At 54.4% G+C, this 16,461-nt stretch overlaps 1 protein-coding gene across 3 annotated transcripts in view; it reads right to left on the bottom strand.

Annotated features, from left to right (window-relative positions):
• Positions 1-16,461, bottom strand: part of PAXIP1 (PAX interacting protein 1) — a 38,143-nt gene that overhangs the window by 7,121 nt on the left and 14,561 nt on the right. For 2 of the 3 annotated variants that reach the window (XM_070423589.1, XM_070423587.1), the window contains exons 6-13: positions 14,939-15,574; positions 8,453-9,140; positions 7,963-8,057; positions 4,389-4,484; positions 3,499-3,636; positions 3,007-3,128; positions 2,387-2,571; positions 1,511-1,554 (exon numbers count right to left, since the gene is read on the bottom strand). In XM_070423589.1, coding sequence (XP_070279690.1) covers positions 1,511-1,554; positions 2,387-2,571; positions 3,007-3,128; positions 3,499-3,636; positions 4,389-4,484; positions 7,963-8,057; positions 8,453-9,140; positions 14,939-15,574 — 2,004 coding nt within the window. The remainder of the gene's footprint in view (positions 1-1,510; positions 1,555-2,386; positions 2,572-3,006; positions 3,129-3,498; positions 3,637-4,388; positions 4,485-7,962; positions 8,058-8,452; positions 9,141-14,938; positions 15,575-16,461) is intronic. The other variant, XM_070423588.1, reaches the window with a different exon arrangement.

The following is a 16,461-nucleotide window of genomic DNA, read 5'->3' as shown; positions in this document are numbered from 1 at the left end:
ACACCTCATTTTAAAAACCCAGTATCCCAGAACCAGAAACGCCCCTGAGGGCTCACAGAGCTTGCAGACCCTACAAGGGAAGGAGGCCCTGGTCCCAGCCGTGTCCCGTACATGGCCTCTAACGCAGCCACTGCCCCATCACCCCTTCTTCATGTCTTCAATGCAGGGCTTCTTTTAAAAAGACACTCTGAACATCACCTCACTAACCAGTGCTGCACTTCCCACACAGGGTGCCGACCTCTGCCCTTGGCCTTGAATATCACTCTCACTAACTGCACACTGCACTTCCCACAGTTAAAGGATCTGAACCACCGAATACACGCAGAGCTTCTCGCAAGACCTGGAACCTCCCAGCTGTTCCAGATGCGGAACCTGCAGGAAGGCTCGACTCCTTAGAAGACAATGACCCTCAACTCTCTACTCCCCAAGGTCAAATTTAATCTCCAAACTCCACTTGCTGGTGGCAAGGACAGAAACAGAATAGGGACCAACCACGGCACAGTGGCCTTCACGGTGTGCAGCCCTAACACTGATGAAGCCGCAAAGGACCCCGGCCGGACGCCATCTCAGAGCCTATGCCGAGAGGTTTGGGTGGGAACTGTGGGGACCGTGTTCATCGTAAAAGCCTCTGTAACATTTCTTTCAACCGCCAGAACCTGGAGAATGTCTGCTTCTGCTGCAAATCAGAGCGGGTCAGTGTTATGGAAGTCACATGACTAGCAGGTGGTCACAGCAGGAGGGAGCAGCCAGCAGCCCACAGGCTCCCTCAGATCACGTTGTAGCATCAACACCCGCAAGCAGGCCCGGGTGGCACCGCGAGTCCTGGCAAGACCACTGTCTCCAGTTAGCGGGTGACGTGGCACAAACGCTCACCTCTGCACTGACAGGGTCACGGCAGGAATCAGACAGGACACGACATCCGTGAGGATGACAGAAGGGAATGCACATGCTAACATGTCTGTAAGCCTCAACCTTTCAATCACACTTCCACCGAGAACAGCAAGACTGCCAAGCACCTCAGGCATGAAGTGACTCCCGGTGCCCCTCAGAGAAGCGGTGTGGAGTGATGACAATGGTCACGTGGGAAACTGCGAAAGCCAATGCTCGCCCTGGCACTGCCTTCCCAGTGAGGACAGGGCCCACACGGGCAGGGCTGCCCACCCTGAAGCAGCGCATCAGAGACCTCAACCCCCGGACGGCCTGCCTGGACACAAGAACACCGACCAGCGGCCCTGTGACCACGAGGCTGGGCCCTGAGGCTCTCGCTGCCACCCTGCCCCCACACCGTCTCCTCCCATCCCTGGTGCCACTGAGGCGCTCACTGCAGCACAGAGTGACTGACGGTGCCACCATCAACAGGAAAGTAGAACCAGGGACACTACACGTTCCTGACAGGCGACAACAGCCTTCATTGGTTGTCAGACAGGCTGCTGAGAGTGCAATCTGCAAAGGCAAAACCCTCCTGCACCTCATAGCGCTGCGGCAGCCAGGGAAGCCCCACATGACCTACCGTCAACAGCTCGGCCGACACCTTCAGCGGGACTCTCCACGCATCTAGAGAAGAAACAGGTTCTTTTACCACCAGATGCTGTTCAAAGAGCAGAGCCTCTGGAAGAGGGTTCCTGGGGTGGAGATCCCAGACCCCCAGGGACACGGCGGACGCGGAGGACGAGTGGAAGGACTGGGAGTCAGAAAGGCTTTCCTGCGGGGACGAGGGGCGGGTGCTCCGGGATAGCACTCGCCGTCCAGCACGCTGTGCGTGCCCAGCACGAGGCCACGAGGCCTCGGCACAGCTGTCAGAGCGGGCGCCAGTCCCACTCTGGGACCAGGCTGGCCTCTAATAGACGGCCTGTGACCAGGGGTTCCTGGACGGTGCTGCACTCGGGCACCGGCAGAAAGGGCCGCAGTCCTCACAGTGGAAGTCACGGGAGGCAGACGAGGGCTGGAGAACTGTGCCTTGTGAAGGTGCTGAGCACAGCACGCCACGCCACGGCCTCTTTGAGAGCCAGTGCCTGGGGCAGAGTGCCGTTTCTCTGAGTTCAGTTCAGTGATGCAGTAACACGGGCGTGACTCCTGCAGTGGGTCCCCACCAGGGGCTGAGGAGCAGCAAGCGTGCATCCCGGCCTGATGTAACCAAGTCAACCCCAGGCGACAACACAGCAGACGTGGGCTCTACATATGACCCAGGGCACGTGCCAGGGCTGGAGCCTCTCTGGGCCACGCTACCCGCCTGAGACAGACCAGCCAGGCTCCCGCATGTCCTCCCATCTCGAGTGGCCTCTGGGAGAAGGTGGAAGTGCGGAGGAGACAGGAGCAGGACTGATGGCGGAGGAGGGGACAGGAAGGGCGGCACACAGGCCGCTCTACCTCAGTGGGAGCCACTCACCCAGCAGATTGACCACGAGGTGCGGGCTGGGGGCAAAGGGGTCGGGCAGATTGAACGCCGTGTAGCGGCTGCACTGGACCTGCCGCAGAGCCTCGAAGTTCCCCAGCAGAATGTCCCCGAGCCACTGCGCGTTCACGCAGGGGATCCTCCACTCTTTGGCTTTCTCGTACTTTAAACCAGTTGGCCTTTTTTGGTGGAGAGAACACACTGATTAAACGTTAAAGTTGTCTACTGTTCAAATGACTATTTTCAACGAAAGCCGGTAAAAACACCTCGTTTGTCAGGAAGGACAGGGACATCTCAGCAAAGGTGAGGGAGCCCTGCTGGCCAACAGGTGGCATGTCCCTCAGCTTGCCCTGGGCCACGGGACATCACCCACTGTCCACATCTCCGTGTGCCTGTGACCAACTAAGTAGCTCGCAGCTCACTGACCCACCCACCTCCTCCAGGTGCTCTGGCTGCACCTGCACACGCGACCATGAGTGTCGCTGTCCTCTTCCACACACTCTGACCTCCACACTCATGTTCCCCAAAACCGGCATCACTGAGCAGCACACAGCTGCGCAGACAGCCCGCGCCCGGTGCGTCCAAGGTGCATCGGGGCTCCCAGGCGCGCTTACTCTTTACAGATGAGGACCGTGTTGCTGCGGCACAGGTAGCCCGTGTATTTGGCCCCTGCCAGGTAGGCCATTAACTTCAGGTCATCTCTGTCACCGTCAACAAATCCGGTCACAGAAATAATCTAAGGGAAAAAGCAAATACAGTAAAATACGATTTAACACAAGAACTCTTTTTCCACGTTTCAGTTGTTTTATGTGGACGTATGTGTTTTCACTCTTTCTTTGGAATTATGGGCGATACCAGGGCATGTGACTATCAGTCAGTTCTTTGCACCCCTTACTGACTCGTTCTGATGATTTGGGTGGAGAACGTACAACTTTTGATAAAGTGCTGCCCAATAGCGGTCACTTCTTGTGCAAGACTCGGGGTTTATTTTGGAATTGTAATCAGTGTCAAAGATTTTGCAGAATCAGGCAAACATCCCCTACGTGTGGAAGACACTGACTGGGCCCGAGCCCGGCCCCAAGGCCCAAAGACAGACGCGGCCTTACGTGCTGGGAGCAGGGCCTGCCCCCGGGGGGGAAGGCCACGGGGAAGTGCAGGGCACGGCGCGGGGGCAGCATCTTCTTCCTCTTGAGCACGGTGTTGAGCCAGTGCGCCGTGACGCACCGCTTCCGCTCCCTGAGGGCCTGCGATGGCAACAGGGGGTCAGTGGGCTGTCACTGCAGGGCTACACTAACTGAGGTGGCAAAGCTACAGCCACACTGGAAATCACAGAGTTCCATGATGTTTAACGCTCAATTCACGAAAAGAACTAATTTTAACGCCACTCGAAACGATGCCAACAAACATGAGTGAGCACCTGCCGTGGAGGTGAAAGTTACACGTCTTATCACACCTGGGGGCTAACTTCACAGAATGAGGAACATTTATGATCATGAAAATTAAATTCCCCACAAGCACAGAGGGCGCCACATACAACTTAAGAAAAACGGGACTGCGCCTAACAAGAACCCCAGGCAAAGTCCCCACATGTGTGTGTGGGGGGGGGGGGGGGGGGGGGCGCGGGCGGGGGGGCGATCGGGACATGGCTCTACTTCAGAAGGGCCTGCTGGAGGTCATTATCACTGACGCAGTAATGTGGGTCTGGTACAAACCAGGGCCTCTTTCAGGAAAGAGAGGGAAGCTCTAGGAGGCATGTACAGCCAGGCCCTGGGGACAGTCCCTCAGGAGGAGGGCATCCTGGTGCCACCCACCACATACAGCACCAGAGCTTGAGTGGAAGGCGGCCCGCCCACCCTTAACACCCTGAGCCTCCTTGCTCTCTCCTAGCGCCAGGGCATGAAAGTTACCTCCCACAAAGGGCATGAGAGTCATCCTTAGAGTTAGGTAAGTCCTCCCCAAGCACAATCGTCGCCGGCCTGGGGGGCTGCGGGCTCACCTGTGCGAACATCCCGCTGACCTGGCTCTCACAGAGCAGGTGTGTGCAGCGGCTGGAGAGCGTGGGGTCCACTGCGCCGCCGTGCGCCTGGATGATCTGCACGAGACCAGGCACAGTCAGCGTCACGTGCAGAACAGGGAGAGTTGTAACTCAGTGGTTCTCAACCTTCAGGCCCTTTAAATACAGTTCCTCATGTTGTGACCCAACCATAAAATTATTTTCGTTGCTACTTCATAACTGTAATGTTGCTACTGTTATGAATCATAATGTAAATATCTGATATGCAGGATGGTCTTAGGCGACCCCTGTGAAAGGGGCGTTCGACCGCCAAAGGCGTCTCGACCCACAGGTTGAGAACCGCTGTTGTAACTCAAACCACACAGCTCTTCAAAGAACCACCATATATTACAGTTTATTGCCCCAAAGCATAGAGGTCCGTGTCAATTATATTCATGGACCTTTCCACTGAGCCCGATGACGGGAAACAGACTCCACACAGTCACTCTGACTTCCCAGAGGGAAGGAGAAGAAGGAATGTCTCTTGATCTGATGATCCCGACAGACACTCGGACAAGCTCATTCTGTGGTGGGGCTGCCCTGTGCATGGTAGAGGTTGGTGGCACCCTGACCTCTACCCATGGGGTACCAGCAGTATTCCCCCAGTTGTGACAGCTAAAAATGTCTACAGAGCCCTGGTCAGCATGCTCCATGGTTAGAACACCGGCCCTCGGACCAAAGGGTCACAGGTTCAATTCCCGGTCAAGGGCATGTACCTGGCTGGGTTGCAAGTTTGATTCCTGGTTGGGGCATGTGTGGGAGGCAACCAATCGACATGTCTCTCTCACATCGATGTTTCTCTCCCCCCCCTTCCACTTTCTCTAAAATCAATAAAAAAAAAAAATCTTCAAGTGAGGATTAACAAAACAAAAAATGTTTGCAGACACTGCCAAGTGTCTCCTGGGGCGCGGAGTCACCAGTAAGAACCATTATTCTAAAGGAGGAGTAGGGACGGAATCAGAAAGAAGTTAGCGAATACCAAATCTATTTCTTTATTTAATATTTTTTAGATTGATTTTTTAATAGAAAGGGAGAGGGAAGGATAAAAACACTGCTGAGAGAGGCACATCAATCAGCTGTCTGCTGCATGCCCCCTCCTGGGGATCAAGCCTGCAACCCGGGCATGTGCTCTGACGGGGAATCAAACCCAGGACCTCTTGGTCCATGGGGCAAAGCTCAATCACTGAGCCACACCAGCTGGGCACCAAAATTTATTTTTAAAAACAGATTCAGCTTTTGGGACGAGGGAACTGCTCTGTACCCTGGCTGTGGTGGTTACAAGGCCCTCAGCTTTTGTCAACACTCAAAGATCTGCTGCAGCTAAGAGGGCTGCCCCACAGAACACTCTGCTTCACTTCCTATTTCTGAAATTTAGTTATTTTACTATATTAATTCAAGCAGTTTAATAAGGCACATGACAGAAAGTCCGTTTCCCATGCACAGCACCGTGACACTGATAATGAATGACCAATGTGCTCTAATAGGGTTTGTGCTGTCTTCATGTCAGAAGACGTCACCCCCCCCACCAACCATGGAGGCCGCCTCCTGCCCCCATCTCCTTCCCTCCCCGCATCCCCCCCAGCCTCCGAGTCCAGAACCTAGAGTCCCTCTGTGGTGCCGAGTCCTCGCCTGCAGCAGCTGCCGCCTCCCTGCTCACCCACTTGCCTATCTTAGTTTCCTCTTTCATGCCCAACTCCTCAAAGTTAAGGGATGGTTTTAAATGTGTCCCCACACGCTCTTTCCCACCTGGACCTGGTTCCCGCAGTCAGCGTGGAACTGACCAGTGGGACTCATGATGAAGCTAGGACACTGGGCTCCACCTGCCGCCCCAGGTGACAGCCGGGAGCAGCGCAGCGACCTGAGGCCGCGTCATCTCCTGGCACCGTGTTCCTGGATCACCGTCCTGTCCCGCGTCCTCGTCCATCTAATCTACTTGGGATCCCCTTCCCACCCGGTCAGGCCCCATTCCCGGCTGCCCTTCTTCCCAGAACAAGCACGTGGGAGGTATGCTGCTTGACTGTGAAGTCAGAACACCGTATCCCACCGTTGCCTTCGACCGGCTGGCTCTGCACTGCTCCAGCTGGAAATCGCCCCGTCTCCTGGCAGCGCCCTCAGACTCCCCCGTCTCCGTCAGTCCAAAGCGCTCTCTGCTTCTCACCTCCCAACTGCTCCACAGCATTCTCCTCTCCTTCGTCTGGACACGCTCTCCAGCTGGGAGCTGTATTTTTTAACTATGTTCTTGCCCTCATTTCCTTTTCCCAAACTGCTCTTATTAAACAGTGGGCCTCTTGGACGATCTTGGAACCTTAAAACTTGTGTCATAGCACGTGGATAAGGAAGATGTGCCCTGGCCTTTGCAGCCACCTCCCCGCTAACCCCCCACCTTTCCTCTTGGACGCCCCACCCCACCCTGAGGACTGTGCACTTTCCTACGGCCCGTCCCTCCCTTTCTGCAGCTGTATGCCTGCCTGTGCTGCAGCCCCCCCCCGTCCCCCCCCCATGGCTCTCCCTGCACCTCCTTGCGGTCTGTCAATGTGGCTGTCTCTCCAACTGCTTTAGTTTCCTCGGTCTGTTTGTTCATCAGTACCCCCTAGGTCCTGCCACATGCCTGGGACACTGCAGGGTCTAAACACCACCATTGCTCATGGGGAGCAAATGCAACATGTTTCTGGAGCCACTTCAACTCATCTTTCAAAAAGTTTCCAGCTCAGTTCTGATTTGTGGCATTGCAAAACACAGTCACTTTCTCTCCTTCAAAGGCCACAGTGCAACACAATAGATGGGCTGCAGCCCACAGCTTAGTAAGGCACATGACAGAAAACCGTTTCCCACGCACAGCACCCACGTCACACTGACAATGACCAATGCGCTCTAACACCTGCAACACGATAAATGGGCTGCAGCCCACAGCGCAGCGCTCGCCTCGCCCAGAGCCAGGATTCTCCAGAGCAGTGGTTCTCAACCTTGGCTGCACATGAGAATCACCTGGAAATCTTTTTAAAATCCTGATTTCTGGGCCTCATCCTCTGGAAATTCTGTTTCTTTGTTATGGGGTGGGGCCACAACATTAGTAACAAAGAAACAGAATTTCCGGAGGATGAGGCCAGTAATCAGGATTTTAAAAAGATTCCCAGGTGATTCTAATGTGCAGCCAAGGTTGAGAACCACTGTTCTAGAGCCTCTGCAGATGGAAGTGGTCAAGACAGAGAGGCTGACAGGCCCGATCCCATGTCACCACAACCTGATCTTCGTCCCACACCCCTAGTTATAGAGACAAGTCATGCCCCTTAGGAGCCCAAAGTGGAGAACACCCTAGGAATGAGAAAGCCAGCAATCTCCCTTATAGCTAAGCCAACTGCAGCCCAGAAAAGTGACCTGCCCAAGCCGAGAATGCGAACGCCAAAGCCGAAAACACACTCGGAGCACAGCAGGAGCTCAGTGAGGGCGGCCAGAGGAAGGCCGCTGGAGAGGGAGCACCGTCCGGTGCAAAGCTCGCTTCTCCCAGGCACAGCCTCACCCTTTTCCAGGTGGCCAGCAGCTGTTTATCGGACATCTGCTCTGGGTAATCCGCAATGGCAAACACACACCCCAGCAAGAAGCCTTCTTCTGGAACTAGAATAGAATCGTACGGGAAAAACACAATTAAAGCCCATGAATATGTGTGCACAGAAACGTAAGAAGCCGGTCTTGCTGAGTTCCACTTGAAATTACGAAGTGTGTCATGTTGACCTGGACGGTTTACCCGGGCACCGAATGCTCTGAGGCAGTCCCGGTGGCAGCCTGGAGCTCTAAGGACACCAAAGTTCACGTGCATGTCTGACGTCCTGACTACAGAGACAGTGTGCCTGCTCCACCACCAGCTCTAGCTTTTGTCAGGGCCGATGCACAGCCCCATTTTGTAAGCATTATTTTGATGTGAACCCTTACCCACCCTCAAGCACTCTCCAAGCATCTATGCAAGTGCAAGACTTTCAGGAGAAAGAAACAAACACATCAACATTACTAACTCTCCACTGCTGGGTCGTGTCCGAAGAGCGGCTGCTGAGGCTGCTGCTGAGGCAGGTGAGGCTGCTGAGGCAGGTGAGGCTGCTGGGGCAGGTGAGGCTGCTGAGGCAGATGAGGCTGCTGAGGCAGGTGAGGCTGCTGGGGCAGGTGAGGCTGCTGGGGCAGGTGAGGCTGCTGGGGCAGGTGTGGCTGCTGAGGCTGCAGGGGCGGAGCCTGGTGCTGCGAAGCCTGGTGCTGCAGCACCTGCGGCGTCTGACTCAGGTGCTGTGCTGCGTGCGTCTGCATCTGCTGCTGGTGGTGCAGGCGCTGCAGCTGCTGCTGCTGTAACTGTGCCAGCTGTTGCTGCTGCAGCTGGTGCAGCTGGTGCTGCAGGGCATGCTGCTGCTGCAGGGGCTGGAGCTGCTGCGGGCGGTGAGGCTGCGGCTGTGGGAACGGGTGAGGAGGGACTGGCTGGGGCTGCGGGAACGAGTGTGACGGCTGCTGTGGAATCTGCGGTGGCTGCTGAAGCTGCATGATCTGCTGGGGTGGCAGGTGCAGGACGGGGTGCTGCGGTGGCTGCTGGGACAGCTGTGGTTCCGGAGGCACTTTCACTTGGCTGAAGAGCACTGCATTGGTGTTCGCGTGGCCCTGTTGGCTGTGATTCACCTGCTGCTCAATATGTTTTGTAGATGCTGAAAGGGACTGTAAGATCTAGAAAACAAGAAAAAGACAGTCATCCACCATTCCTGAAACATATTAATATCAACTAAGAACGACAGTGTATTTATTTACATGGCCCTTTAATATTCACCAACTGGCAACAAGCTGCAAACCAGTGGAAATCTCAAGAACACGGCCTTTTCCTTTGTATTTATTTAAAAAAACATCACCAACGTCAATAAAGTACCGTATTTTTCCGTGTATAAGACGCACCCATGTATAAGATGCCCTCCACTTTTCCAACCCAAAATTAAGAAATCAATATTTTAAACATTTTGCTGGTTTTCCTCTTAAGGCCTTCTTCCTTTTTGGCATCTTAAGGAATTGTTCTTCCTGTTTTCTCCACAGTCTGATCATACACTCAGTGGGAGGACCAAACTGTCTCTCTGCAGCTCTATGGCCATGCTCTTTGCACAGCTGATTACATTCAGTTTGAATTCTGCAGAGTAAGACGGTCGCTTACCGGTATTTACCTTTTTATTTCTGACATCTTTATGGGCTCAGAACGCTCAGGTCCCTGTTGCACTCTCCACCTCCAATTACAGCATCAGCTGACGTCAGTTAACAATAAGGCTCATGATTGGAGGAGGCTTGTTTGACAAGGTATGGGCAGGTGTGCACCCTCACGGCTCCCTCCTCAGCTGACTTCCGTGTATAAGATGCCCCTTGATTTTCAGTCTAACGATTTCAGAAAAAAAATAGCATCTTATGAACGGAAAAATACGGTATGTGAAGTCACCCACAGCTAAAACCGAGCAGGGTAAACGAATAAGCTACAGAACTGAAGCTGACAAACCTAAGCCCCACCTGGCAGATATGTTTACAGAGCCCAGCCTGAGGGCAGCAAACACAAGGCAGGGGGGAAGTGGTGCTCTTCTCGGGCCGCTGGCCAGGCTGCCCCGACCTTCCCTAACTGAGCAAGGCTCAGGCACCCCAGGCAGACTCAGCCTCCCCCACACCTCCTTCCCACAGCTGCCGACAAAGAAGGGTCCCATGAGAGTCGGACGTGACCACCACCTCCCCATGAGAGCACCGGACGAGCCTCCCCAGACCGCAGCCCCCCATCAGGATGCCAGCCTCTCATCTGCGGTCACTGCTCTGAGGGACAGAAAAACACCAGCAGCTTGTTTAAATGGTCAGCCTTCCCCCAACGCCCTGGAGCTTTAGATGGCCGAATGCTCCTGACCAGAGGGAACCCCCCTCCAAGGCCAGGCCACCTCTCAGGTTCACGCTGCCTGGTACTGTGACAGCTGAGGGCTCTGGATACACCGGGACGGGGAGAGGGCGCGCGGGTAGGAGCGGCCCCCAGCCAGTGGCGGGCAGGTGACTGGTGTCCTTCCAGTGCTGAACAGAACAAAAGAAACACATCACGCACGGACTGTCCCAATGTGCTCAGCTTCTTGTGGCCCACGGGAACCAGTAACCAGAGCGCCACGAAAATGACAACTATGTTTCAGCACGTATCTCCCACTTCACGGACTCCAAACGTCAAGTTCTGTAACTTGCAAGGGTGACAGCTCTGGATTTAGTGATGAAACGATTGCGTTTCAACCAGAACTAAGTCCAACTCCAGAGCTGGAGGCCTGTGTTTGGAAATCACCTCACAGGTAAGACACCCCCAGAAGGAGATTCTCTTGGCTCAGTGGTTGAATGTTGACCTATGAACCAGGAGGTCATGGTTCAATTCCCGGTCAGGGCACAGGCCCGGGTTGTGGGCTCTATCCCCAGTAGGGGGCATGCAGAAGGCAGCCGATCAATGACTCTCTTTCATCAATGATGTGTCTATCTCTCCCTCTTTCCTTTCTCTCTGAAATCAATTTTAAAATATTTAATAATAATAAAAAAGCCCCTGCTGAGCTCTCAACAGAAAACAGCGAAAGAGGATGTAGAAGCAGGACCGCCATCTTCTCCGTGCGCACAGGTGTCACCGGCACTCAGCAGGGGCTGGGCCTGACCCTGAGCTTGGCCGAGGCCAGCACAGCAGCGCCACAGGAAGGCGGGCAGCGTGGAGGGACACCTGCTTGTGTCTGCAGATCAGCAGGGAGCGTCCCCACCACTGGGCAAGGCAGTGGCCACATCTGCCATCTAATCTAGTTTCACTGGCACAAGGCGATGACTGTGGGGGTGTCTGCAGGACACCGGGGATCCGGAGCGCTCTCCTCACTGTTCTCTAGTGCTTCCTGAGCTCACTACCTGAGACCCAGAGGATGCACATCTCTGCCTTTGAGGTGTTTTATTTGGTGCAGGTATTTTCGCTCTCAGAAGTAACACCCATGTTGGGTAACTGATGGCTAACAAGGAAATAAACGCCATCAGGCACATCGGAAAGCACTGAAACAGCGGGCTGCCCCCTGCCACCTGCACCCCAACCCCAGACCTAAGTGGACCTTCACAAATGGAGCTTGTCAGGAGGGCCAGCTGGATGCCCAGAGCCAGAGGCTGGTCCCTCCTCCGCTCTGACTTCCCAGAGCAGCCAGGACAGGCGGGGTTGGCCCCATGAAGAGGGCCACCATCTGAGGAGCCGAGGAGGCTGCGGGTGAGAGCAGAGCTGGGAGGGGGTACAGAAGGCATTGGAGCCGTGCACGGGTGGCCAGCGGTGCCGGACGCCACTGAGAACACCCTGTACCCACAGGCTCCATCCCCTACTCGGGTGGACACGAGGGAAAAAGACAGACTTTCCACTGCTTGATATCATAACCTGCCACACTGCCAACAATTTTAATAATGTCAAGAATTTTCCGGACGTAACTGCCAGTCTTTATTTAAATCACTTAATATAGAAGGCATTATGCTACATGCCACATGGCTCCTAACCATTAAAAATGTGCAATTTAAACAGGATTTTGATGGTTAGCCATGTTTCCTCAACTCCCTGATCCAATTTTATATTAAATATGTCTTGTATCTCTAACATGTCAGAAATTCATTTTCTTCACATCCAGCAGCAAAATGACCTAATATTCGTACATTGCTGAAAAACTCAGATTCTCTGCCACCGGCGTCGGCGATCAAACCTCGCACAGCCTGGACGGCCGTTCTGGTGTCCCCTTAGGGAAGGCATCCAGCCAGCGAGTCGTCCCTTAACATCCTACCTGCAGAGATGTGCCCAAAGTCGTTGCTGAGTCACTTCATTAAAATGACACCACTTATCTCTACGTCCAAATATAAATGTCGGGAACGTGGGACCCACCGCCTGTGAGAACACGTTTCTGCCCGACTTCACAGACTACGTCCCCTCCCAGTCCCTGCCCTGAAGGGAGAAAGTGGCACTTCCTCAGCGCCAGGGGCACTGCAGCTCTCCCGCTTCCACACCAGCCCCGAGGACGCCCCTCAGGCACATCCTGCCTCTCCAGCCCAGCCCAGCCCAGCCCCCAGCCTCCCCCCCGAACCCTCAGGTTCACCTCGTCCCCCACCTCCAGGCTGCCTCTGGCCACCACTCTGCTCTCCCCAAGCCCCTGTGCCCAGCCCGCTCAGGGGCCTTCCCAATGCCCCAAGCCCTTCACTCCCAGCTCAGCGCCATCGGGACAGCGGGCCCTACTCCCGTCCCCTTAGCCGCTCACTCCAGTCACCCTCCAGCGCCCAGGGCCCAGGCAGGTGCACACAGTGGGGTGGGGTGGGATGGTGGGATGGGACAGCAGGCGGGAACAGACGGAACATGGGAACCGCACCGCAGGAGCCCTGGGTCCGAAAGGGCAGCAGCTGCTCAGCCAGGAGGATGTCAGCAGCCAGATGCGAGCGCCACGCAGCTCCATCCCACCGCTGTCCAGACAGGCCCAAGGGCCCCTCTTCAGGGAGAAGCTCATGACTTAGGCAAATAAATATTTTTTAAAAATTATTTGGACCAAACTAAACGTGTCAGGCAGAAGGTGACCTGCCAGCAAAGTCACCATATCTCCAAAATAGCTAGTGGAGAGTAGATGATAACGGAAGCAAGATTGGAGTGACTTAAGGAAGGTAGGATGAGCCAAAGAGTGCAAATGGGTTCTAGCAACTAAAAAAGGCAAGAAAATTGATTCTCCCCCAAAGTTTCTAGAATAAATGCTTTCCTGAAAAAAAAAAAAAATTGCTAGTGGAACATGCGAGCTCTGAACACACCTGCTCGCCCCCCTGCCTGGCCCGGTTCAAGGTGGGCACCTGCTTTATTTACCCCGAGCACGGTCACCATGGCCACCTGCCAGCAGGGCCCTAACCAGGGCAGCAGTGCGGGCCCGGAGTCTCTATCCACAGCTCCAGACCCGTTACCCTCCTCAAACCCGTGGCCCCACCTTGCCTCGCTCCCAGGAACTCCGGAGCCCGCCTCCCAGCACCCCGAGAATCACACACTATCCATTACCCAGGAAGGGAGGGAGGGAAAGGACATTTTTCAATGCATGTCTAACCAATACAGACTTCAAACCCACCACCGCTATCATGGCTGTGGCCCTGTGATTTCTAACAGGAAGTGTGTATCTGGCAGCTGAACCGAGCCCCAAGCCTCCTTAGAGACCCACTCGCTCACTCCCATCCCTGAGTTCCGCTTTTCCTGATCCTTCTCTTACAGCCCAATGAATTCATGGTCCTTCCAGCTTCACAGGTGTGGATCCTTGGCGGGAACACTCTCCCGGGCTTCCAGGGCTGAAGCCCCGCTTACGGCACCTCCTCCTGAGGTCCCCCTGACCACCACACCCATAGCAGCCTTCACCCCAGCTGTTAGTGTGGCCCCCTTACTGTCTCAACACCCAGACCCACCGGAAGCCCTTCTGCTCAGAGCTGTCTGCTGTCTGTCTGTCTTCACCTAAAACAAGAGCAGGGGACTTGTCTGTCTTGTTTACCATTTGTCTCCGTGCTCACAGAAAGGCAAGCAGGCCTGCTATACCTCCCAACTACCTCTGTGTTAAACTGAAAACATCTACTAAAACTCTTAAGGTCCAGTCTGTACCAACAAGCTCCAATCACAAAACTGTAAACAGAGATGAAGGCCCTTTGAGGAGTGGAGGGGAGGATGCTGTTACTCATCCAGATGAGGCTCATCACGAGCAAGTGAAGAGCAGCTGGCAGAGTTCACCCCTTTTGTGGCCCAGCTAACCTGAAGCCAAACAGGAGACCTTTCCTGCAGGAGCGCGGGCACCCGAGCCTGGTCCTGTCGGCCGGGTGGGGCCTTCGCCTCCACACACGCCTGACACTGAAGTACTTACACACACACAACAGACTCAAGTTCTCACACAAGTACATACTGCAAGTGTGCCAATTGTTCTGCAAAAGCAAAAATGATAAATGACACTGCAACAGACTGAGATCCAATTAGAAAATCCCAGATTTACATTTTTGTTTTAAAGGAGTGACTTACGTAAGTCAGACAGAGAAAGACAAATACCTTATGATTTCACTTATGTGGAATCTAAAGAACAAAACAAACATGGAGGGGTCAATGCGGGGGGCGGGGGAGGGGGGACTCTGTAATACTTTCAACAATAAAGGTAAGTTTTTTAAAAAACAAAACAAATAAGAAACAAACTCACAGACATAGAGAACAGACTGAAGGTTGCAGAGGGCGGGGTGGGGTGGGCGGGAGGTGACGGACTGAGAAAGACAGAATGGTGGTTGCCGGACAGTCACGGGGACAGTCACAGGGAGTGCAGTCAGGAATGTGTGATAACTGTGATGTGGCGGGGAGGGGGGGCTGGGAATATAGGGGTCACTATGTAACACACAGTCTAACCGCTGTGCTGTGCACCTGAAGCCCATACAAAGTAACAGTGAAAGTAAACTACATGAAAAAAATCAGTGAATGGACTTGAAGAAAGACTCACGTGGGCCACGCTGGACGGCCTGCTCACCTGCTGACCGTCGGCGCTGCCAGGGATGCTTCTCAGCGTCCGCACGGCGGGGTTCCAGGCGGCCAGCATGTCTGACCTCTCAGAACTCTGGAGGTTCGGTCCCGAGGCCATCAGGCCCCCACGGCTGTCGGAAGGCAGGATGCTCCCGGGGACGGGCGGCACGTTGGCACACAGGTTGATCAGACCGGGCTCCTTGCCCACAGGCAGCCTGCGCTTTGCCGCCGCCACCTGGGGGACCTCTGCAGGGGTCCAGTTCAGGTTTCTCTCTTGCTTCTCAGGGGATGAGTCTGAGGAATCATCAAACATCAGCTCCCCCTTAGCTTTCTCAGGGTTTGACTTGGGAGAGAACTGCTGGTCCCCTGAAGGGGACCCTTCCTGAGAACTGGCAGGGCTCGACTTGTCATCCGTACTGCCCTCGTTTGGGGAGCCGTGCTCCTCATTGTCTACCTCCTCCTCCTCTTCCTCCTCCTCCTCCTCCTCTTCATAAACGATTAGGCGAGGGTGATAAAACGCTTCATCCTTTTTGGTTTTCTCGGATATGCAATCCAGGACCCAGTCGGGGGTCACGATTTTGATACTTGCTCTCCGCAGGGCACACTCGTACTTCTCCTAGGACAGAGAGCAGCACAGACAGTGGTCAGCCGCAGCACAGCCCGACCCTGCATTCCCGCTCAGCACTGAGGGCCCGCACACCGAGAGCCCCCGTTCCTCTCCTGCAGGGGCTGAGCCCCAAGCGAACCCTGTCTCAGTGTTCAGGACAGTCTCATCCAGAGACTGTGTTTAATATAAAGGATGTTTTAGATACAAGAGCAGAGCTAGGAATCCTACGGAACACGCTCTCATGAAGGAAATGAATGTCTGCCATCTAATCTAGTTTCACTGGCACAAAGCGATGATTGTGGGGGTGTCTGCAAGACACCGGGGATCCGGAGCGCTCTCCTCACCGTTCTCTAGTGCTTCCTGAGCTCACTACCTGAGACCCAGAGGATGCACATCTCTGCCTGATGGGAAGGCAACATACCCCGGTGCTGAGCGGACGGGTAGGTTTAGTCAGGGGTCTACGAGGGGAGGGCCAGGGCGAGCCTCCTTGCAGGGCATCGAACCGCAGTCCGAGGCAAACACCGGCTGAGGAGCCCGTGGGGGCAGGGACAGCAGAGGACTCTCCGACTGGCCAGGGTGCATAATGACCAGAGGACAGAGGAAGGAAGTGGACATTTAAACAAGAGTAATGTGACCAGTCTGTAAAGACGTCAGTTAACCAGCATCTCACTTGCCTGCTTCTAAAGACAAACTAGCTATTGAAGTGATTTATTCTAAGCCAAAAATCATAGATACAAAAAGAACCCCCCACTATTTAACCAAAGCATGCTACTTTCCTCTTTAATTTTTATACAAAATACAAGTTTTTACCTAGATTTTAAGATTCATATGTTGAATTTTCACAGAAAAAGTTTCTTCTTGGATTGTGTGGCTGGTTAAGTCACAACCAAACTCAC

The sequence above is a fragment of the Myotis yumanensis genome, unplaced genomic scaffold (assembly GCF_028538775.1).
Source record: "Myotis yumanensis isolate MYYU_CA2020_CCGP unplaced genomic scaffold, mMyoYum1.0.hap1 SCAF_9, whole genome shotgun sequence".
Classification (NCBI taxonomy): Eukaryota; Metazoa; Chordata; class Mammalia; order Chiroptera; family Vespertilionidae; genus Myotis; species Myotis yumanensis.
The sequence above is the reverse complement of the archived record's forward strand: the minus strand, read 5'-3'. Positions and strand labels throughout refer to the sequence as shown.